Source organism: Hakea prostrata, chromosome 8, assembly GCF_041222555.1.
Source record: "Hakea prostrata isolate BN-2017 chromosome 8, UWA_Hpros_2, whole genome shotgun sequence".
In the NCBI taxonomy this organism is placed as follows: domain Eukaryota; kingdom Viridiplantae; phylum Streptophyta; class Magnoliopsida; order Proteales; family Proteaceae; genus Hakea; species Hakea prostrata.
The window spans coordinates 2,418,224-2,442,860 of NC_142607.1; the positions used below are offsets into that span (position 1 = coordinate 2,418,224).

At 38.3% G+C, this 24,637-nt stretch overlaps 3 protein-coding genes across 3 annotated transcripts in view; all 3 read right to left on the reverse strand.

Annotated features, from left to right (window-relative positions):
- Window positions 1–431: 431 nt before the first annotated feature.
- LOC149006227 (uncharacterized) lies at window positions 432–6,722 on the reverse strand. Its single transcript, XM_089165776.1, has 4 exons — window positions 5,287–6,722; window positions 5,154–5,204; window positions 4,915–4,987; window positions 432–798 (listed from the first exon to the last, which is right to left on the reverse strand). The coding sequence occupies exons 1-4, from the start codon at window positions 6,186–6,188 to the stop codon at window positions 520–522; spliced, it is 1,305 nt and encodes a 434-aa protein (XP_089021902.1). The 5' UTR covers window positions 6,189–6,722; the 3' UTR covers window positions 432–519.
- An 11,170-nt stretch (window positions 6,723–17,892) lies between these two features.
- LOC149006228 (Tetratricopeptide repeat (TPR)-like superfamily protein) lies at window positions 17,893–21,350 on the reverse strand. The gene is made up of 2 exons (XM_089164734.1): window positions 18,257–21,350; window positions 17,893–17,990 (listed from the first exon to the last, which is right to left on the reverse strand). Exon 1 carries the CDS (start codon window positions 21,018–21,020, stop codon window positions 18,513–18,515), a length of 2,508 nt encoding a protein of 835 aa, XP_089020860.1. The 5' UTR covers window positions 21,021–21,350; the 3' UTR covers window positions 17,893–17,990; window positions 18,257–18,512.
- Window positions 21,351–21,677: 327 nt separating this feature from the next.
- LOC149006229 (long chain base biosynthesis protein 2a-like) overlaps window positions 21,678–24,637 on the reverse strand; it is a 4,285-nt gene continuing 1,325 nt past the window's right edge. Inside the window, exons 2-6 of the mRNA XM_089165369.1 lie at window positions 24,316–24,477; window positions 24,025–24,151; window positions 23,700–23,866; window positions 23,275–23,382; window positions 21,678–22,071 (exon numbers count right to left, since the gene is read on the reverse strand). Of these exons, the coding sequence (XP_089021495.1) occupies window positions 21,979–22,071; window positions 23,275–23,382; window positions 23,700–23,866; window positions 24,025–24,151; window positions 24,316–24,477 (657 nt within the window). The 3' untranslated portion in view covers window positions 21,678–21,978. The remainder of the gene's footprint in view (window positions 22,072–23,274; window positions 23,383–23,699; window positions 23,867–24,024; window positions 24,152–24,315; window positions 24,478–24,637) is intronic.

The window sequence follows — 24,637 nt, forward strand, 5'->3', positions numbered from 1 at the left end:
CCTTTATCGGGGGGGCGCATGGGATGATCTGCTTGTATGGAAAGGATTTTGATCAATTTAGAATGCAGGTTTATGTTTACCTTATATTTCTCTATTATACATTAAAAGAGGGATTGTAATAAGTCCCTCTCCTCTAATATGTGGTGAAGAAATGTAAAAAAATTATAGACATTTATCCTAATGGATAGAATATTTAGGAACAGTTAGTTTTCTTGTATTCAAACAAAAATTTGATCAATTTTGAGGGGAATGAAGAGGGAGGTGGGGGGGGGGGGGGGATGAAGATTGAAAGACACTCCCCTCCTCCAAAGACAATAAAAAGAGAAGGTCAAAAATGATGATGATGGGGCTGGGGGAGGGGGGGGGAGGGGGGGGGTGGAGGGAGAGGGTTGCAAATGAAATTATACAACATTGGGTGGAGTGGAGGGGGTTTGGGAATAAAAATAAATAAATAAATAGATGAGTAGGGCTTTGATTGTGACCTCACTTTTGTTTAAAGTAAAATCAAAGTTGAAAAAGTTACGCGGTCCTACCGTAGTGGAGAATCATTATGAAGTGATCTGTGGTTGATGATGAAGTGGAGGTGGAAGAGTCCGGAAGCAAAGCCATGGCGTCCCTTGAAGTTGAAGTTGAAGTTGGAGAAGAAGAAGAACAAGGACGACGACGACCTCGACCTCGACCTGAACCTGAACCTGAACCTGAACCTGAACCTGAACAACTACTACTCCATATGTTATCTCTCACGTGTTGCAATGTCAACACTGGTGCCAGCTGCTGTCCTCTACACCTTATTTCTACCTGCAGATATATATATATATGTCCATATAACATTAATTAACCCAGGTTTGTCAATCAAAATCCTGAAAATAAATGCCTTCACAAACCATTCATACTAGTTGATCTAACATAACACACTTGATGAGATCTCTGATCTATTCTGGGTTTAGATTTCAAAATTATCTTCTTCCCCCAGAAACTGAGTCGACGGACCTGGTTTTTCACAATTATGATTTATGAAAATATTTGTCGTTGGTTTTATTACGTCATGCTTTGTCACAGGCTTCGTCTTCCATTCGCGTTTGGTTATTCATATATATGATATTTAGATTTAGATAGATGTCATCATGACAGGACTCACATACATATATAGACTTCTCTTCTAAGCGAAAATCATGACACCACAAAGACTTCCAGATTAAAATTTCTATTTTATTCTGTTTTGACGAAAAGAAAGAAAGAAAGAAAGAAAGAAAGAAAGAAAGGGAGAGGAAGAAGAAGAAGAAGAAATAATAATTAAAAAGAGTATAAAGCAACGGCAAAAGAAGTGGGGGAAAGGAAAGGGAATAGATGAAGGAGAATAAATGGAGGGATTGGGTCCTCAAAGCACGGCAAGGAATACCACCCACCAACCAGTTTCCCATTTTTCTTTACCCTTTTCAACCCTTTTGTGTTTCTCATAATCTCCATGCACGTCTCCTTCACGTTCCTCTCTCTCTCTCTCTCTCTCTCTCTCTCTCTAATTAGCAGGTCAACCTTCCCACTCTCGTTCATGAACCACCACCCCATTTCTTATATTCCTTATCATTTCTAAATTATTTATATTATTGCTCGTTATGAAGTGTCTTTAAACCCCGGATTAAATCCTAGGTGCTCTCATTGATTCTTAATGGATTTCTTCACATAAACAATCAGGACTTGGGGTTATGATAATCATGCATGCATCCATCCCATTCACCAACAACACATGAATACGAAATTAATGCTGGGGGTCCAATGTTCTGTGATTAAACACATCTCCCCTTCAGCTTCATTCTGAATTGGTTTCCCTTTTGTTGCAGATAGATAGATAACCTCTCTCATGCATGCACTATTTTCTGATGGGCCATTTTGGGCACAATCATTTTTGGAAGGGGAGCATGCAAATGGGTGTTCAGAGAAGAGGAGAGATGATGGTTAATTAGATCGACCTTTTTGCATTGGGTTTGAGGATTGTCTCTGGCTCATCATACCTTCCCTCTTTCCCTCTTTAAATGACTAAAGTGTCAATTGGGTCTAGACAATCAAATGCCCTCTAGAGATTCAAAGTCAATAGACGAATAATCATGTGTGACAAAGTCTCCAGAAAATAAAACAATCAAAACAATACAAAACAAAATAGAAGTAGTCACAGCTTTGTTGATGTGGGGTTAGTCAATAACCTTCTAGATTTTAATTACGAGATTATGCGGGAATTAAGGAGGCTTCAAGATTCGTTCTATGCATGTGAGATAGATCTCATGAACATGTTTCACACCCACTTAAACATATACATATATTTATATATGCTTAGAAACCTGATCATTGGGCACTTAGTCATGTTTGAAACACAGCTGGGATCGATATGGAAACACTTTTTAAGGTAATTAAAGATTTTCTTCAATGTTTCCATTCATCCCCTTCCTGCAAGTTCCATATGTGCTGTCGATCATAGAGATTTAGACACACTCGAGGAAATCTTCAAACAAACTAATATGCTTTCTGAAGGGTTTGACCTTAATTAAGTACTACGTACTTCATTTATCGATAACAGCTTATTGCTGCTATAATTAAATTAATCACATTAATTTTTTTTGGTGAACATTAGTTAATACAACTTAAAGGAATGTTTAGTAATACAATATTGTTTCACTAGGTAAATTATTTCTTGATTCTCTTTCTTTATTAGTGGTGACTTTGCATTATAGTAAATGCTTTAGAAGCATTCTCCTACATGCATAATTAATTAGTTTATCTATTGAAGAAACAGAAGAAAATCTTAAAAGCATTCTCGTTGAACATGGGACAATCCTGCATTAGATTTTAGAGAGAGAGAGAGAGAGAGAGCCAGCCATACTTGGTATATATTACGTGACATGAGTGCACATAAATTTTCTTTACAAACATATATGGAATACTTCAATCAGTAAAGTATATGTCATAGCTTCTATATTATATAAATATCTATGCACTCTTCAATTTGCTCTAATGTGAAGCAGTAGAACCGTACAATATTTACCCTTGTTAGGTAGAGTGTTAAACAGGGTTGGTCATCCCATAAAATAAAATTTAGGAGTCCAACCAAAAGTTTGAACTCATTAGGTAAAGATCTCAGTGATGATATATCAAGACATATCAATGGTTGAAGATAGCTAAGGTGGGGCTGTACTTGTAATTTTCACAACCTTTAAACGCCCCTATACTTGGTTCTACAGTTGGAAGACACCTTAGGGAGGACATTAGTATAATTCTTAAAATCTAAAAACCCTAGTCGATCCATTAGAGTCTAGATAGTGTAATCGCATATGAAAACACATTCCAGGGTCCTAGATATGTAAGTGAGACTATAATCTTCAACACCTTAATAAGGCTCTTCTTAGGGGCTATAGAAGTATAATCGATCCTTATAGGAATGTATCATAGTTGTACTTTGAGGACAAGGCATGAAAACAGATATTTAAGAAAAATTGTTGGGATAAGAGAGACTACATTGGAAATATTAACCACACCCCCCTCCTGGGACTCTACTTGTGCGGAACTTTCAATATCGGATTCACCCTTTTCGGAAAATTCCCATTATGCTTCAACAACTTACATTCCTGATAAAATTGAACAATTAGCTAGCTAGTGTGTTGTAAACCTTGCAAATCATCTAGTATTGGATCCTAATCCTATTCCTTAGATTATGCTCTCCTTCTTCTTCTTTGTCTTTGCTCTTTTCTATTTTAGAAGATAGGGGTAAGTTTGTCTATTCATACATGCTTACAATTCCAACCCCCCCCCCCACACACACACACACAAAAAAAAAAAAAAAAAAAAAAGACACTTTCTTCATGCGAACAAGGTTAAAGAAGATGGTGAAGTTGGTTTTGGATGATGTCTTCGATTTGATGTTTGTACTTCATATTTCCTTTTTGTTTGAAGGGATTTCGATGCTCCAGGGGGTTTGATCTCGGCTTCTTAATAAATTCTATTTCTACGAAAATTAAAAAAAGAAGAAAAAATTCCAAAACCCCCTGGAAGTTTACACTCCACCAATAAAGTACCAACTAATTGAGCAAGCAGTTATCATCTAGCTTTTCTCTAGTGAAATTTAAAGTATTAATTTGAATCGTCTATCATTCCAACTTGTTGGGTTTCCAAACAGATCTTCTAGTGTACCTTCTTGAAGTTATTTGTATGACATTATTGCTGTTGAAAAGCTTGAATAAGCATGCTATTTTCTGAGTCAGCATTAAATTCGGAGCATCTCCTCCGAATTAATTAAACTCCTTTTTAGACCATTTATGGTAACTCAGTAGATCAATTACCATTATTTAACGATAGCTTATCATAAAACCTAATATCCATAATCGGATAATAACTTGCTTCCTGTATAAACCTGACAGGGAAATGATCCAAGAATATAATAAAAAGGTTACCTAGACAGATGCTTGCCACCTAAAAAACGATGTTTCAGAAGAAATACGTACCAGTGGACACATCCCTATTAGTTTCCCAGTTCCTTTCGGGTTTCTATCGCACCGACCATGCAAAGGAGGGTTCTGTGTCAATGAACAACAAGCACAGTAGTTCTGAAGGGGAGATTAAAGAGTGGTTTTGTGGGGCTCATTTGTGGGCTAGCTCTCTCCTATCAAACAATGTTGTGTCAATTTCAATTTCAATTTCAAATTTTACGTGAGATCGATGCGATGCAATCTTAATTGTGATCATAATTCATACATACTTGAGATATATATATATATATATATATATATATAAGACGCACCAGTAGTAAATGCATGATAGTGTTGCGCCAACCAACCAAGTTGATTTAACATTTAATCAAACTCCAAATAGAATAGACATCAAAACGCAAAACACAGCTTATTAGTGATGAGATGGGTTTGATTTAATTACCTCTGATTCGCTATCCAATCTCAGCTTGTTAACAAGATATTTCATCAACAAAAGAACTGTCATTCTGCCATCCCTGTACAATTTAGAAAACCAAATAAAGTTGAGAATTTTGCTTTTTTGCTCATTTCATGATTCCTAATAATTGTCCTAACAAATAAAAGACAGGAAGAAGAGATGACGATGATGATGATAAAGAAGAAGAAGCAGAAGAAGCAGAAGAAAAAGAATGTTACTCTTACTTGATTCTTAGGAAGCTCTTGGGTATCTGAGGTAAAAAGGGTTCTTTGGCTCTGCATTAATTATAAGGAATTAGCAGCTAATTAAGCCCTTATTATGGGGAGGGGTTGCAAATCAAAGCTCTTTGATACTTACTGATTTTGAGATGCTTGAAGTACAAACCATACACCTGAATGTGGCCTGGTAGGAGCGTCTATGACTCGGACGATGACGTCCGAGTTTGAGCTGGGACCTGCAGCATCTACACCGGTGCCGGGGTATTGAAAGATTCGTGCATAATAAGGCCCCGGAAGCATTGAAGAAGAAGAAGAAGAAGGAGAAGGAGGTGATGATTGAGTACTCCATGGAAAGTTAGGGTTAGGCTTGTTATATCCCCAAGCAAATTCTCGCTGATGAGGATAGACTAATCTAGTTAAGCTAGTTGCTGCTCGTGGGTACTGTTGCTGTTGGAAGAAAAATGGAGGTTGAAGTGGTGGCGGTGGTGCTCTTGCTGTTGCTGTGGTGGAAGAAAGGGGAGCCAAGATTAATTCTGTCATACTCGTGCTGCTACCACCACCACCACCACCACCTCCTGGCGGTTTTAGATCCAGCTCGAACAATCCGGCCGGTCTCTTTCCGGTGGTTTGTAGAGGATCTTGTAGGTGTAGCATAGGGTCTTTCCTATCGCCACCGCCAATACCCAATTGAAGCCAGCTGCCTTCATGATCTTCCTGCTCTTCCTGAGCATCACCAGGACCACCATCGCCGGCGCCGGCGCCACCACCACCACCACCACCACAACCCTTGGAGCTCGAACCGGCTTCGTTAAGGCTATTCGTCCTGGAATCTTCTTCGGCCATGTGATCGTGACCAATCCCAAACCCTACCAGATCGGATCCTACGCACGCCTTCCTACAAGGGTTATCATCTTCACGCTCCGCCGCTGCTATTTGATTAATGATAAGACGACCAAAGCTTCCTTCATCCATGTCCGTTGCACAAGCGTCACCACCGCCACAGCCACCATCATTTCTGAAGACGGACGGGACAGGAACCATGGTTTTATAAAGTAAGAGTTGAGATTAGGAGAAACTGAAATCGTTCTTCTCCATCTTTCATTTGGGTAGCCATTGGATGGAGTAATATTGGGATATGAATTAATTGTCTGGGTATTATTCAGATAGGGAAGCTGATTAGGGTTCTGATGCTGTTATGGCTATAAGCTTCTCTATTTTATCTGGGTCTGGAGAGTCGGCTTTGTTGGAGGAACCCATTAACAAGGCAGACAAGGTTGTGAATCGATGATTCTCTGTTTCGTCTTAAACGCTGTTGCTCTAAGATAACAACAGAGAGAAGCTAGCTTCAGGAACCTAGTAAGTTTCCCTTTCCATTAATTCTCTTCCTTTGGAAGCTTGTGCAGATGAAATAGTTTCGCAAGCGACACAACACAGCCACGCTGACACAGAGAGAGAGAGAGAGAGAGAGAATGGTGAGCAGATGATATATGGTGGTCTGTCAGTTTTATGCAGATTTTAATACACGAAAGGGAGGGAGGAAGAGAAGAAGGTTTAACATAGTCATTATACCATAGCATAGCATGTATGTTAATTTATTGATAATTATCATTTACTCGGGAAATGTATTAATGTATAGAGTATTAGAGTATTACTATATAATACATTGAGTAGAATAATGATATCTTTGACTTGTGAAAACGAAAACTATATTATATTAAATCTAGTCTAAGCAGCAAATGTAAGTAATGCCGTTCGATGTGAATCTATCAGAAGCTAGCAGTTAAGCTGAGGGACGAGATTCCCCTCTTTTGAACATTTCAAGAAAAGGTTCCTTTTGGCCAAGTGATGAGGAATCTCCGAATCTGGATCAGTTCCAACTCCCCCTTTTGTCCGAGGGAGTCATTCTTCTCGTGCACGCGCGCTCCCACGTAAGGTAATATTTGTCAATTCTAAACCGCAACAGCAGTACCGATATAGTATCGGAACAGATCGGAGGCATCAGAATGTTTTCGATAGTAGCAGCACGCAGACAAACTCAAAGAACAGAGAGAAGGTTACCCAGTCAAGCTTGCAATTGACAACAATGCCTGATGGGAGGGCATCAGAATGAAAAGGAAAAAGATTAGGGTGTGGCCCATAATTTGTTGTGTTGTTTGTAATTTTCTAAGTGATAGATGTATGTGTGTGAACGTATTGATCACCACAGTGGTAGCTAGTTTTCTATGCAGAGACAGTAAGACCAAACACATTCAAGCTTCCATTCTTCCACACATTTAAGCTTTGAAAGAGTCTGGCCAGTTTGCAAGAACCGTGAGGTTTTGGATCGGAGTTCCAAAACTTAAACAGGAGAGGAGAGGAGATGACAACATAGGTGTTCAACTCCTTTAACACAGTAGCTAGCAAGCTAGTTAGCTACTTGTGAGTTGTGAGTTGTGTTGAAATAAAATGTGGGCGATGATGCATCATGCATGCATGTGCCCCCCACCCTCACCCTCACCCTCACCCTCCCCCTTGGAGCTACTACGTACACCTGTTAATTAAATCTCTACAATATATAGAATTCAATTTATAGAAACCCAAAACCCCTTTCCTGGCTCTCCACCTCTCCACTCGCACGCGCAGTCTAACATTCAGAGAGAGAGAGAGAGAGAGAGAGAGCTTTTGAGTGAACGTTGAACAGAGAACACTCACAGTTGTGGTTGAACTTTAGGGTTAAAATAGTATTAGGGTCAGAATGGCTGAATCTGAGTTTTGGGAGTGGGAGCTGCTCTGTAAGCAAAGGATTGGAGCTAGCCCTCCCTGGTCCCTGAAAAAGCTGTATCCGTCTCTTTCCAACCATCAACTCCAAACCCTAAAAAGGGATGGCAGTTTTAATTAAATTAAGTATTTGTTGCAATTGGGATCTCATCTACTTGGTGTGAAGTGTGAACAAGATGAGATGAAATGAAATGATGGTCTTTCTTTCTGTCTTCTCTTGTGCTCTGCTGCTTTCTGTTTTTATTAAGACTTTCCGTCTTTGTTTCTTCGTTAGGGAGAAAATTGATTTAAAATGTTCTGTCGTGGAAAGAAGCATTTATATATATATCTACAAGTTGAAAGAAACCTAGAAAAGGATCGACGTGATGGAAGAGCTAGTAGCAAGTACTAGTTAGTGCTACTCCTCGTCCTCTTCTCTTCCCAGCTCCTTCTCTTCCTCGGGTTGTGAACCCCCCCAACCCTTGGCGTCACGCGAGGTGTGGAAAGTCCTTGTCTTTTAACTAGTTTCAGCAACACTTGGAGGCTTTCTTTTCCTTCCTTTAAAATGAATTTTTCACGATGAGCGATGAACCATGAGCATGGAAAAGAATCAAATCATTCAATCTTGGAATCCAAGTAATAAACAAAACGAAGCAATGTTATGTGTGTACTATTAGGAATTGCTTGTAAAATTGTTAACCAGCAGATATGAGAACTTAATTACTGCGCAATTAACCATGCATTAGTATCTTTGTTAGATAGAAAACTCACGTATGCAGAATGTTACAAAACCAGAAGAAGAAGAAGAAGAAAAAATTGATAATCAAGTTCTGAATGAAACCCTAATTAATTTAATTAATCACCTATTTGTAGCCATCCATACATATGCAGAATTAGTTTGACATTTTATAAAGTTATTCATAAAAATTCTTAGCATTTCAAAAACCCTAAAATTCTCAAAATAAATTTTAAAAGGAAAACGAGTATATGTATTATATAATGTATACGTAATGCTCGGGATGTCATGAGAGAGAGAAAGAGAAGAGCATTGAGTGTATTGAAAGCATTACTTTATATTAGAACTGAAACAACAAATATTTAGTACCATGCCGCTGATAAAATAAAAAAGACATCAAAACAAGAATGACAACCACATTAGAGACGTGAAATGGGTTTCTACTTCTCCCCACTTGAAACTACATCAATATATATAAATATTTAAAAAGGTATAAGTTTGATTTGATTAGTTAAGTAATTAAATCAACTAATTTAAGAAGGATTAGTTATAGCTAGAATCCCATTCTTCTCCTAACTCTTTATCTATCCCAAAATCCTTCGAATTTCACATAGAAAAATTCATGGAAAAGATCTAAATATGGATTTTGATGGGATTTGATTTGTTTTGTTTTGTTTGGGTGTTAATATGGTTTGGTAACCGTATAAGCTTTGGACGGTTCGATTAATTAAATGTTGTGGGCCTGCTGAACCAGCGCCAGCGCCAGCGCCTGCGCCTGCACCTGCAGTAGAAAATAATAGAATTTGGAGAGGAGAGCTTGGATCGTGAGTGAGTCGTCACGCTGCCATCATCAAATGCTCATCATCTGAGTCATCAGGGCGGCCCCGGATGAAAAAGGAATAAAAAGAGAAAATTACATTACTAGGGTAGGCTTTGTTCATATATACCTTTCTATTTCTCAGTCAGTTTGATTGCCATGCATTGATGTATGATCGATCTATTTATGTTATATTCCTGGTTGGTCCAATGATGGATGGAGTAGTAGTGACTATTGACTTAGTGTAGAGCCTGGTTACCAAAACAAAAAAGAAGAAGAAGAAGACTAGTGAGAGAAAGAGATATATATATATATATATAAATGATAATTAAACAATATAAATAGCTAGTAAGCGACAGTAGGGTATATTATTATTCTTTTTTCTTTTTTCTTTTTTCTTTCTGGGCTAAAGCAATTCATTAATGGTGGGGAATTGCATGCATGGATATGTGGGCATGTGGGTGTAATGAGTGGGTGTGTCTTCAGTGGATGCACGTGCTTTCAAAAGCTATGCCTATCCATCAAATTGATTCTGCTGCAACTGATGGGAAATGGGAAATGGGAAATGGAAATGTTTAATAATGTTTGAAACCAATGTATATTATTTTAATATAAATATTTTTTTTATCTTATGATTTCTATGATGGAAATCTTAGTCTTATATCGGACAATAAGAAGTTGATTATTTGGTTCACATATAGTAAACCCTATCTTATATATTTTTAGGGTTAAGGATTGTAGTCATGTAATACATGCAAACTCTTTCGGAACGAGCCCCAGGTTTTGATCCAGAAAGTCCACTGTTGGATAAAAATATGAAGATGTCATTGTAGTTGTACATTCTCTTAAGGAAGTGACCTGAACAAGTAAGCTTGCAAAGGGCGGTCATCTTATCTTTTCTCACTCACAGCTTTTGGGGCTCTATATAAACTCATAATCGAGTTCATTTTCTACAATGAATTTTCCGTCCTTCTATCTCTCCCTGTTGTCATTTTATTAAGCGGTGAATACAACCTAAATGCACTTGAAGTACGCAACATCTCTAGAGTGCAACCTTATAAAAAGTTTAGATCGATTGACTGATCTTAAGAGTGAAAACACACTTAGAGCCCACCTTGCACAAATCATACTGTCTAACTACATTAATTAAAGAATACATTTCAACTCTATCAGTTTGTTGACTGATTAAGCAGTATAACAAGTAATCGTGTGAATTCTGTTGTTCCATTGTCTGGGAATAACAATTTCCTCTACAACCACTGGAGATGCATGCATGTGTCACTGACCTTATTTACTGGATGAGTAGTGTTTTCTGTTTTTCCTCCCCCGTGCTTCGAAAATTTTGCATGGTTTTGCAAGACAGAAATCAAGAGAGAGCTGCCTGCGTGCGTGCGTGCGTGCGTGCGTGGGAAACCATAAAAGGCATCGATGCATGCGGATGCTGAGGTTCTGTCTCTTGTCTCTTGTCCCTCGTCTGAATTGCTGCCCATCCTTCAGTTTTTCTACTTCCATCGAGATTCGCCGGAGGGAGGAGTCCCTTCTTCGTTGAGGGAAATACATATTGCTTTTTCACAAATTTTTTTGTTTGTTTTTCTTTCTTGTGTTATTTTGTGTGTTCCACCCAACTTCACCATAACTTAGAATATGACTCTACGTTCAGCAAAATCACTATTCGCTCTTTCACTGTTTTAAACTTTCTCCTTCCTTCCCCCTCCAGGCCCTCTATGATCACATTTTTTTGAAGAGAACAAATATTGTTCGCTTAACTTAACGCTTCTCTATTATACAATGAATGTGGTACCTCCATATAAATATTGATAAAATAACTCAGAAATAGAACTCTTAGTGGGTCGTGTGATTCCTCGGTAGCTCTCATTATTAATTATCTTATAATACCCACGCAGTAGTGGTGTGTATATCCACCTACCCTTAGTCCTGTTTTTTTATCCCACCTCTCATATGACTTAAAGTCATATAGATGATGGATTCAATATTTTTGGTTGACATCATTATTACCCCAATATCAAAGCAGCCTATAATTTAATCATCATCGTAATAATAAAGGGACAATAGCTCCCCAGAACAACCCATTGTCAACTCTCCCCATTACTAGAATATTGAACCAAATGACCCAATCCTTTATATAATTAATAAAAGAGACTAATAGGTCAAGATATTTATATATGTTTTCTATTTTATTTATTTATTTATTTTTCCATCAAGTGCCAACACGAATCAAATTTAACTGGGGGAATCATATATAACCCTTCATGCATGAAAGCATTACTAAAATTGGGATCTTTGTTACAACTTAACCACCCTTTAATTTCCTATCCATATGGATTTCTATTTTATAATTTCTCAAATAAGGGACGAAATATGGGAGAGGGGGACCTGACATATATACTGATTTTTGGTGTAAGATATTTACAAGTTTCAGCATCCATACATTGACTTGTACTTATATGATGTGTATTGTCACTCGAATAGTTCTTGATTATCAATATACATATTATATTTTATGGGTTGAAAAACTCTGCATTAACTCAATCATATCTATTATTCAGTTGTTGGGATACGTCGTATTTCACTCATTTCTCTCTCTCTCTCTCCACAATCCAAACAAGATACCAAAGGAAGAGTCAAATATGTAAACTATTATGTAAATTATTATTATGGAAATATTTTTGGTCATTGACTATAATGTATTATTTAGTTAATTAAGGTGGCAGGTTTTGTTTGTTGGGCTAATTTGCTCATTGCTTCTTTTCAATATAATGGATTAACATCTGTTCGTCATGTTCTTTAACTATATATTGTGATTCATTAGGCGGCTCACTTTCCCGCATCTTCTCCACATGTAAAATATTTTTTAAGAATCTCAAGGGGTTGACCTGGTTGGCAAATACCAACACCTTCTGTCATGTATTTCAATTATATATAAAGTTGTCCTCCTTATGATGTAAATGAATACGCTTAAACTGGCTCAGATGAATCTCAGTTTAAAAATAAAATAAAAACAATTTAAAATAGATCCCCCTGCTTATATAAGGCTAGTAGTTAAAATATAAAAACGTATATATGTGTGTGTTAATCATTTTATTGTACCAATGAAACCTAATCTAGTGCCATGAACACAAGGATGGTTTGCTTAAACCTTTGTCACTTTTCATGCTTTCAAGTGATGAGTACCTATGATTAATTTAATGGTATTATTTTAATATTGTTCTCATAAGTGCTTCAGGAAATTCATATTGAGTTTTTCTTAGTAATATATATATATAAAAGTACATTCCCATAAAGAGAGGGGAGGAATCTATATATCACAATAGTAGTTATCTGAAAAAGCAGATCATTCATTTGTTTTTTGGGTGAAGAATATCATTAATATAAAATCCCAATATATATAAAACAAGAAATATTAAATAGTTTTAAGAAAAACCTTATTGGAAGGAAATTGTACTTCATTGCATTGTGGGGAAGTTTTAATTATATATTAATCTATCAAATCTCTTAATGGAGTCCAATTATCCTCTCCATAGAAACATATATGTAGTGCTATATATATGAGTGCCAAATACATATATATATAGAACAATTTGGCTAATCCAGCACCCAAATCTATTGTGATTTTCTGTAGCATTTTACCTAGGGTGTGGTATCAAACATAAGGGAAATATAAATTTTCCTTATTTGTATTCATAGATTATTTAAAGGGAGAAAATTGAAGTGGTTAGTCATCTAGAAGTAAGTATAGGAAACAAGTCTGAACAAGAGAGAAGATAAAAAGAGAGAACGTGGATAATTATGTTTGACATTTATGTAGTATAGAAAAGAAGAAAGTGAGAGAACTCGATGAGATCAAATCGTCAGAGTTACGTGACAAAGCATTATCCATCCTCCACCACTTGGTTGGTTTACCTTCGAAGATAAGTCTCTCTCTCTCTCTCTCTCTCTCTCTCTCTCTCTACACTCACGTAGTGCTGCAAACGCAGAAATAGACAAGAGCAGATGCTTCGTTTGTGAATGTTGTGATAGAGACTCGTGCTTTTAGAGAGAGAGAGAGAGAGAGAAGAAGAAGAAAAACAATGTAAAGGTGTCTCTCCATCTCTACTAATTCCCAGCAGTAGGAGCGTTGGGGCCGGAGAAGGAAAGAAAAACAGTAAAGCTTTTGCCATTGGATCATGTGTCACTGGGACTCATCACTCATGAGAGTTGTGATGTCTTGATGGTATCATTGTTTCATTTCAAAATCGTGTAAAAGAGAATTAGCTAGAGCCCCACCTAATAATTTCCATTCACATCTCTATCTGGTTTGCATCTGCATGCAAGAGAATTAGCTTCTTCACACCATTGATCTGGTCTCAACTTTTAATATCGGAATTCTCTCGTGTCTTCAATATACAACTTTGCTAGCTTACTTTTTCTAAGAAGCTAGAGAAGAAAATTAATCAATGACCTGATCATCCAATCAAGCACCCGTTGCATGTCTCTTCTTTTTTCCAACCCAAAAGCTGGTTTTCCTGTTCGCTTTCTTTACCCCTCATGATCTCTTCTCATCTCTTCTCTCTCTATAATTATTGGGTTTTACTGAAAACAATTGCAAAACCCAAATTAAGGACATAATTAGGCTTCTAGTAATTACAAGGCTCAATCAAATCTCAAGTGGTAGTGGAATTTTCTTTTTCTTTTTCTTTTGCTCGTCTAAGAAAAATGATGTCATTCTCTAGACAATAATTGCTGTGTGATGCATATAGAATCGATCGATCTTCTCCATTTTGGTGTAATAAGATCGACGACCATGATACGTAAACAATAACACGTACTCAGGCAGAGGGGCCACTGGCATGAGAAGGGAAGAACGTGCACAGTGGGGATGAACCATGATGATCACACTAGGCGTGCCAAGAAGAAGAGTCAAAACTGATCAAAAGCTTAAGTGGGGACGCCAAAGGGGATAAGCTAGCTTCCTGGTTTTTGCCATCTTTATGATTGCATTGATGCGTTGGTGGTCATTTTCAGGTTGCTGGAGATGATCGATCGATCGATCATCTTTATATATCCTTGGTCTCAAGTCCATCTCTCCTTTGGTTCAAACATTTCGTTCTGTACGATATAGTTGCGATCACAATCACAGTTACAGGCCTCGCCAACCTCCCATTAATACCAATTAAACCCAAGCGAATGCAAATATGCAATGGCCTGGTATGTACGTACCTTAGTCGATCAGATGATTTTTTTTGTGTCTTTCAGTGCAAAATCATGCATCACCAATAATCACCAGTATAGGAGAAGGAGCAAACACCATCTTCAAAATGATGAAAGCGATTCGTATCTCTAACAATGAATTCAAGCGGAACGGAACTACCTTCGATATCAACTTAATTGCAGCATAGCAATCAGCACATATTCTGAGGTTCTTGATGATACAAACTCGACACCCTATTAAAGTTAGGGTTTAAGCATAAGTTGCTTAAAGCATTACACCCTGAGTATCTAGTTTGGAATTCCAGACTTCCTATTAAAGTTAGGGTTTAAGCATAAGTTGTTTAAAGCATTACATCGAGGGTATTTAGGTTGGAATATCCATACTGTTATTTTCGACTACTATTTATAAAACAACATTAGGTTCTACAGTTAATTGAACTCTCACACAAAGGCCCATTACACCATTGTAGTAACTAATCCGATGGTCTATATTAGAACATCCGTTGGGTATAACCAAGGTACAAGGTGTTGGCAATATATCGTCATGTCAATGATAGGCTACACAAAACGATGAGCGACATCAACTTTTCCAAAAATATCCCATATATCACCTAAAAATTGACGATATTTTGTGAAAAGTTGATTTTTCAACAATATCGTCAAACTCATGATATTTAGCAAAATTTTGTTTGGAACCCCATGTCCATCGGAAACAAAATGTGAAGCATGGGTCATACTCAACATAATTGTATAATGAATTGTAGGGTTTAGTACTTCTCTTCACTAGTTGTGTATTTGTGTTCTCTTTGCATGTTTACATTAGTTTATATGAGTTTTGCAGACTTCCAATTTTTGTCTACCAGGTATTTTAGATTAACTGATATTTTAGGCCAAAATAATATTTTCAGTGTATTTAATGGCTTCAAATTAAGCTACACAACAAAATTCAGGCCAAAATGACCCTAAATACCCCCATGAAACCAAAAGTCAAATTTTCATCGACACCCTACCAAAAGTCGCTGACATGTCGGTAAAATGTCGCCGTGCCGGCAGCCAGTGACACGCCACATTTCGCCGACATGTCAAACGTTGGGTATAACTCAAATACCTAAACCATATTTTAGTCCTGAGTAGGACTTAAATACTTGAACACACTCAACCTGGTGGTGTCCTTGTGGTGTTGTGTTCTAAAAAGCCCAAAAGCTAAGGCTAGTCTTTCACCGCGTAAACAAAAGAGGCTTTTCTTTTTCAGCCTCCCCAACATCAAGCAAAACCACATTACGATTGGGAACATACCCTTTCTTAATTTCTAATCTTCAAGCTCAGCCAGTACTCCAATATATGTATCATCAGGGTGTGATCTTGTCACCTGCACTGAAATAATGAACATTGCTTTGGCCTTCAATCATATCCATGAGGCGACTCGGCGAGGCCTAGTTCTTTCTTCACTCATTTCCGTTTCAAGTAATCTCCCGATGGCTGTCCCGTTATATAAGAGTGGCATAAATATTTGAAAATAAAACATGTGATGTGCTGCCTGCCTCATCATGAGATTGGGGTCCCGTCCCGTCTCTAGGACCCACGTTTGTACAACCTTAGGATTTTCAAATTCACAAAATTAGCTTAAGTTTACCATGATCAAATAGAACCTTAATTCTAGCATTTTATCTTCTCGGATGATCCATCTTCTCTCTAGAGTTACTTTAAATGTTTTGAAAAAATCATGCTTCATATGCTGGTTGATTCTGAGAGTTTCAGTTAGAGAAAGTTTCATTTCCAATCCGAAAATTACCCCTACAAGTCTACATAATCACTTCCCCCCCCCCACCCCCACCCCCACACAAAAAAAAAAAAAAAAAAATTAATAATCATTCCTACTGTTTCTAATCATTCATCAGTTTCCAGAAACTGAAGCACTCGAGCAATATCAAATATGGCTCTTAGATGTCTTCTGATGGAATTGACTAGTATCGAAAATTATATGGTTCTAGACTTCTAGTAAGGTCCCCAAAGGAAATGCTCAGTGCAATTGTAAAAGATTGATGGCAGTTATACGCTGAATCTGAAGAAAATTTCTTGAGATTGACCTCAACCAAGTTCATAAAGTTTTTTCAATCCATGAGGAGAACATCAGAATGTCACTTTCATTCTCCTTTTCCATCAGAGATAGTTAATAAGATCCAGTTACAGCATAACAGGTTAAGTTTTCAACATATTAAAGACAATATCACATACATACATAGAGTTTCCCATTGTATATTTTTTCTAATTCAACTGACCATTACCAAGGTTGACCCGAAACAACACCCACCCCCCCCCCCCCCCCAAAAAAAAAAAAAATCATTAGTAAAGGGCTTTTCTTGGAGAATTCAGCAAGAGATTTTATTCCATTAAGTATTTCATCATGCTTTTTCAAAGAATCAACACATTTTTCTAGCCCACAAAATACAGTTACAACTCCAAAGAACCTAATAACAAGATACAAAAACAGATGAGACTAAAGGGAAGAGAAAAAAAAGGGTACCATTTCAAATAGGCACAACCTTGTATTTCTTGCAGACTTTTATAATCTCAGGAGTTTACAAAGCTCCCCCTCCATGCTGTAGATTCCATCGACAAACAATGATCTTTTTCCAGGGTCTGTGTGTCCGGGGTTGTCCCTCAGCAAATTGTTTTCTTAAGACATCCTCCAAGTGTGATAGTGCTGAAAAGAACATAAAAGAAAAGCTCAAATGAGGGAAAACACTTCGAGACAAAAAAAACTGGATCCTTAATTTTGGAGTCTTAGGCTACAAACTTACTTTTATGAAGAAAGACCCTAATCGTGGCCCTGAGCCCCAAGCACCATGGACAATTGAGTTGTGGTTCAAGGAATCACTAATTATCAAATCTCCCTGTAGATTATCGTATATCACCACCCTATGAATGTTAGAACCAAATGCCCATGTAATGAAAGAACCCTCTTGTATGAATTTATATAAATTAATAAACCACAGAAACCTTCCCAGTCAACACAGGAAGAATCACTGAGTTTGTGAAGTATCCCATCCCAAAAATTAACTATGGCAGCAGGCTTTCCAACAAATTTTACTACACATTCCTCCAGTTCAGTATGCAATCTGGTGGTGCCTGAGCACTTTAGCTGAAATCCAAAATTTATGAAATAACTGCATTTTGCGAATTAAGGTGCATACCACCATAAACATGAGTACTGCAGGTACCTGCTGAAAATTTCTTCAAGGAGTCAACCACACAGGGGGAGGGGGGGCCAATATTCATCTGATGCTGCAAACCCTAGGTAAATGTAGAACCCAGGTTGAGGCATCTACTTGTTTATGTGGTTCATCTGCATCAGAAACCAATTTAGTTGATCATATTAAAAAAAATTCTTCCTCTATGCATTTGAGGAGTATTCATGAAGCAGTTGGAATGGCTAATAAGAAATCAAGGACCGCCCCTTGTGATCTATATTGCCAATTACAAAAAGTCACTGGAAGTATAATTCAGCAAAACAAAAGGAAAGATGTGGCAGAAAAGATTGATCATGAAAGGATAAGGAGCTCTTCAAAACAAAGCTACAAACTTCTGAATAAAATTGCACCTCAAACTCACTTTAGAGTCTTTTTATTGTCATTGGAGTAACACAACAGGGGATAAGCTTTCTGGTGTGGTTCCTTGGTGGTCATTTTCGAGCTTGATTGGTCTTCCAAGTCTATTTCTGCTTTGATTCATGCATTTCATTCTGTATGATATCGTTGCGATCAGAATCACAGTTACAGGCCTCTCCGACCTTCGAATATCAAACCCATGCAATGGGCTGGCACTTCAGTCCAGATGATTTTTTCTGTCTTCAGTGCACAATCATGCATCACCAATAATCACCACAGGAGCAAACACCATCTTCAAAATGATGAAAGCGATTCATATCTCTAACAATGAATTCACGCGGAACTACCTTCGATATCAACTTAATTGCAGCATGGCAATCTGCACATATTCTGAGGTTCTTGATGATACGAACTGGACACCCTGGGGGTGTTCTAAAGAGCCCAAATGCTAAGGCTAGTCTCTCACTGTGTAACCAAAGGAGGCTTTCCTTTTCATCCTCCTCAACATCAAGCAAAACAACATTACGGTTGGGAACATACCCTTCTTTTCTAATCTTCAAGCTCAGCCATTCCAATATCCCATTAATTATCCGTATATCAGGGTGTGATCTGTCACCTGCCCTAAAATAATGAACATAGCTTTGGCTTTCAATCCAGCTAAGGCCTGGTTCTTTCTTCACTCCTTTCTTTTTCATGTATCTCCTGATGGAAATTACCCTGTCCCATCTTTTAAGAGTGGCATACATATTTGACAATAACACATGTGCTGTTTCATCATGGGGTTCCATCTCTAGAACCCGTAGTGCAGAAAATCTTCCAAGCTCAATATTCTTGTGTATTACACAGGCACCAAGCAATGCTCTCCACACCATAACACTAGGTTCAAATGGAATTTCCTCAATCAATTTTAGAGCGTCATCAAGACGACCTGAACGTCCTAGCAGCCATACAATGCAAGTATAATGTTCTATGCATGGCATAATGCCATAGTCCTTAGCCATGGAGTGAAAATAAGACTGGCCCCAATCCACCAAACCCCTGTTGCTACATGCTGACAGAACACCTATGAAGGTAATCTTGGTGGGTCTAATTTCTGTTTTCCTCATCTTCTCAAAAATCCCCAAAGCATCTTCACTTAAACCATGTGAGGAATATCCTGAGATCATAGAATTCCAAGAAACTTCATCTCTTTTACTCATAGCATCGAATATGGAACGGGCATTTTTAATGCTCCCACACTTGGCATACATGTCAATTAAAGCATTACAGACTACTGTGTCCTCATCATAGGTTGTTTTTACAGTCAAACAGTGGATCTGAATACCCGACTCCAACGCTGTTAAGATTGCACAAGCACGAAGAATGCTAGAGTATGTAGTTTGGGTTGGCTGCACTAGATCATTAGCCATATCAGAAAAGAGTCTCAGAGCCTCCTCTCCATATCCTAGATGCACATACCCCACAATCAATGTATTCCAAGTCACATCATTTCTTTCTGGCGATTCCACAAATAACTTCTTAGCATCATCAAGGATATCACATTTAGCATAGACATCCATAAGGGCATTTCTAACAAAAATGTCAAAATCAAGTCCAACCTTCAAAACATGTCCATGTGTTTGCTTCCCCAATACCAGAGCTTCCATGGTTGCACAGGCCTGCAAAACACTCGCAAATGTAAACTGATTAGGAACTACTAAGGCTTGTGTCATCTGAAAAAATAGCTTCAGGGCCTCCTCACTTCGATCACTCTGAGCATAACGCGCTATCATGAAACTCCAATGAATCACATGTTTCTGAGGCAATTCATCAAAAACAATCCGAGCATCATTAATATCTCCAAACTTACTGTATAAATCAAGCAAAGCACAACCCACATAAAGATCCAGCTCATACCGGGCTTTTAAGGCACATCCATGGATGCCCTTGCCGAAGTCAAAGGAAGAAAGGCCAACGGAGGCCTTAAGTGCACTAGCGAAGGTAAAATTATTTGGCTTGAGGTTGGACTTCCTCATTTGGGAGAAGAGTTCCAAAGCCTCACTGAAGTATTCATTTTCTGCATAGCAAGCTATCATCCCAGTCCAAGAAATCATATCCCTCTCAACGATTTTATCAAATACTTTCTTAGCTTCATCGACAAGTCCAGACACTGAATAGGCATCAATCAGAGCAGTTGCAACAAAAGCATCTGAATCATGGCTATGTTTGATAATGCAGGCATGGATTAGCCAACAAAGCTCTGCAGAATCCGTACTCACAAGCAATTTCAGAATTGTAGTGAAGACAAAGGGATTTAACTCATGGCCCTCCCTACCAAGCCTGAGGAACAAGTCGATTGCTTCGTCGAATTGGAGAGATTGTGCATAACCCTGAATTAAGGTAACAAATGAAATAGTATTTCTTTCCCGCATTCCATCGAACAATGCTCGGGCATCGGCAAGGAGGCCTTCTTTTATATACAGGTTAAGAAGAACGTTCCATGCGAACTGATCCAACCAGTTCCCCCTCTTAAGAACATCACAGTGGATTCCCAACCCCAACTTCTTCGCATTGCCATTGCCGGTGCAATCCTGAAACACCCGAGCGTATTTATGAGAATCAAACTCCAAGACGGTGGAGCAACCGCAATTCCCAGAGTCATCGGCCAATTGAGCGCACTGCGCTGAGAACCCACGTCGTGTGATTCTTTTAATCAGTTTAGATTGATGACGAATTGAAAATAAGCCCAATTCAGGAGGTGATATTCTAAGAAGCGAAAATCTAATCATTCGATCTTCCCCTGAGGCTTCCTCGTGGTGGTTGCCTGGTTGGCTTGGATGCTATTCTTTGGATATCCGCAGGTTCATCTAGAGTTCTCTGATACGCGTTATTTCTTTCTTCCAGTGACACTTGAGATGGGCATATAACCATTGACAGATAAAACCAATGTCCCTAACTCGCAGTCTAACACAAGTCCCACCAGCAAAGCATTGAAAATCTCAATTTAACCGAAAACCAAATTCATTCAAGGTGATCCCCTCGTCGATACGCTTAGATCAAACATCAAAGTATGTTTAGTTTTTAGCCGAAAAAACAAATGTGTTTAGTTGATTCAAACACAGAAGAACCCACGTTTTGATATGAGTACTTCAGTTGAGGGAATTAAAACCCACTAGATTTGATACTGCAGGCCTGCAGCAACCTTTCAAAAGCTCTCACCAAGTGACCAAACCACACACACAATCAGGTCGGAGAAAATTTTACAATAACTGAGTACGATAAAAGGGGATAGTTCGCCCGCATTGGCCCCTACTCCAGGAGCAGTTCCCCGTACTACATTGTTGCAGTTCTTTCTATAATTTGCGAAGGGAAGTAAGATCGATCGACAAACGTAGATATTGGTTAGATACAAACAATAATAATGATAATAATAATGATGGTGAAGAAGACAACGCTTGAGTATGACAACAGTAACTTGGAATCCATGATAAAGACCAATACAGAACCAAACCCAAACCAACCCCCCACCCCTGCCAAATTGAAAAACAACTACAGCAAATGTACACTGCACTAAATGCGCCCAGAAAATAATTATGTTAGCCCGTTTGAAATGCATATGAACTCAGCCAGACCATCCAAAGGGGATCAAACCACGAACTAGCCCGATTTCCAAATGGTAAAGGCATGGTTGAAGCCAAAATCACCTTCCAATAAATAAAGATTTTCTCCCATCCAGACTTCATCTATTTAGTCAAACTTCACTCTGTCTTCTTGCTGCTGTTTTTTAGGCTCCGCAGGGAAGTATTTTATGCCCACCATATCACCAACTTGGCTGATAACCTAGAACAGAAAAAAGGGGTTATTATTCAGGTCACAACAGTATATGAGATTGTCGAAACTCACATTCCTCAGAAGATCCTCCCTCAAAGTTTCTTCATGTAATTTATCCAAATCAGCCTCAATTGCTACACTAGGGAAAAATTGGCAAGCAAACCCCCGTTGACTTGTTTTCACAAACATCATGTTACCCTAGAAGGGAGATGTTATTTGTAGGCATGCAACTTCAATCCGTCCTAAGCTCAAACAAGGTTTGGGCTCAAAGTTTCTAGGCCAGTTTAAGGTGGTCCCAGGCTCAAGGTCGAGCAGTTGACTTGGTCAGGTGGCCCACCCCGTCGAACTACCATGTAAATACTTTTAGTAAATGCAAGTCAACAATATCAATATGGATTGTTTTGTTGTTCTATGATCATGATCATGGTCATTCAATGTCAAAGTAAAAAGTCACAACTGAGTGCCTGACTTGGTCCATCCCAGCTCAGTAGGGTCAGGGTCAGGGTCACAGTTGGGTCGGTTAGCATATCTAGGGTCAGAATATAGAGTTAAAAAAAAAAACCCGGCCAAGTGTGACGCTGTGAAACAGTTTTGGTTGTTTTCCAGTTGTAACCACAGCAGCCAGTAACAACTCTCAATCTGATAATAGTGGCAGGAGGTTACAAGTGACATCAATGGTCAATTTTCTGCCATTAAGGCAAGATTGTTTAAGATCTGTTGTGCGGAGTGACTATAGGAACAATTTTATGGTTCTACGCAATTTCCTCACAAAATTGAAGCGATGATGGTAGTGACATTCGAGGAAGAATGAAACACAGGTGCTAAACACTAAATGGAAAATTTTGACTTCAAGATGGATCAGTTGGAGATGATGAGGAAGGGCAGGGGAATGATTTTCTTACCCAGCAACAACTAACACACTGAGTCTACAAAGAATGGTTTCAGTAAAAACCGGGGGAAGTACATATCTGATGTATAGATAATCACAGAAACCATGATGCCAACCAAAACCATACTAAAATGTAACCGAAATTTAAACTGAACTGTAAACAGGGCCTGCATTAATATTCTTGCCAAAGGAACAGCATAAAGTATAAATTCCAAGGTCCCACATAATTGTGTTTCTTTTACCAGTCTTGCCAACTGAACACAGCTTATAAGATATGTAGCTGAAAGAAAGAAGAAAACAACCATATTTCCGGACAGGATTACCTGTAAAGCTTTGATTAGATCTTCCTTAGTATGAGAAGCAGATATGCAAATACGAGCCCTGGCCAACAGTAGTGGGGTTGCTGGGAAAGCAACCGTCACAACAGCCACCTTCACATCAACATTTAATGTCAGCAAAACACAAAATTTTTAACTGATATTGACTAAAGCAAGTATCAAAAATATCAATGTAACAGAGAACTACAGCTAAAAAATTTTAGGGTCACTGACTGACAGAAATAAAAATAGAAAACACTCAAAAGAGAAAGAGAAGTGGGGGAAGGGCAGTTGAAGTGTTCCCCTAGAGATTAACTGAAAAAAGATGACAGCAATCACAAGAAAATGTCTGCTGGATTGGATGTCTATGTGCCAACATAACACTGCAAGTAAACAATCCATAATGAAATCTGGTAAAGTGCTTGACTCACATTCTGCTTAAGACACTCCCGTGAAAAGGCAGGAATTTTGGCCGGATTGTAAAGCATTATTGGCATAACAGGAGAATCATTATCCCCAAGAACTTCAAAGCCCATCTTCTTAAGTTCTGACCGGAAAAAGTTGCTGTTCTCGCGTATACGTGCAAGTTTCTGAGCCCCTATATGAAATAAAGGCAACACAAGTCACAACAAAATAAACTAAAGGAGACGTACTTAAGTCATTACAAAATAAACCACAAATGTTTCAAGCCTCACAGCATAGCCACAATTTAAATTTATCAAGTTTCAAGGGAGAAATGTCATTTTAATCCAGTACCTCTACTACTTCCATCCTCTCCAAGAATAACCCTTATGGAAGATATAATTTGCTGGGCAGCAGCTGGCGAGACAGATGTTGCATAAAGATGAGCAGGGCAAGTGTATTTCAGATATTGGATAAGCTCCTACAAACGGCAAGATATGGCTTGAGTATGGAATGGGCAACAAAAGTACGTATCAGACATTATCTGACCAAATATTAGCAACTGATAAACTGAACCAATGCCAATAACAATACTCGAATTGTACTGTAGGCATGTCAAACTTTGAGGAAGAAAAGAGGTAAAACCTTAGACCCCGCAATATAACCACCACATGAACCAAATGATTTTGTAAAAGTTCCCATCATGATATCCACATCTGCAGTGTCAACTCCCAAGAGCTCACAGACACCCCGTCCTGTTTTTCCAACTGCTCCAATGCTATGGGCCTCATCCAAGTATGTAAAAGCCTATGGCAGAACAAAAGAAAAAGTTAGAACATAAAATGCAGGTTAGTAAATGAAAACATGGAGGGAAGACAAACACAAGCATAAAAGCTTCCCATTATCAGCAAACAGAATCACCAAGTCAGAAGAAGAATAATTATGCACATAAATGTACATATTTCAA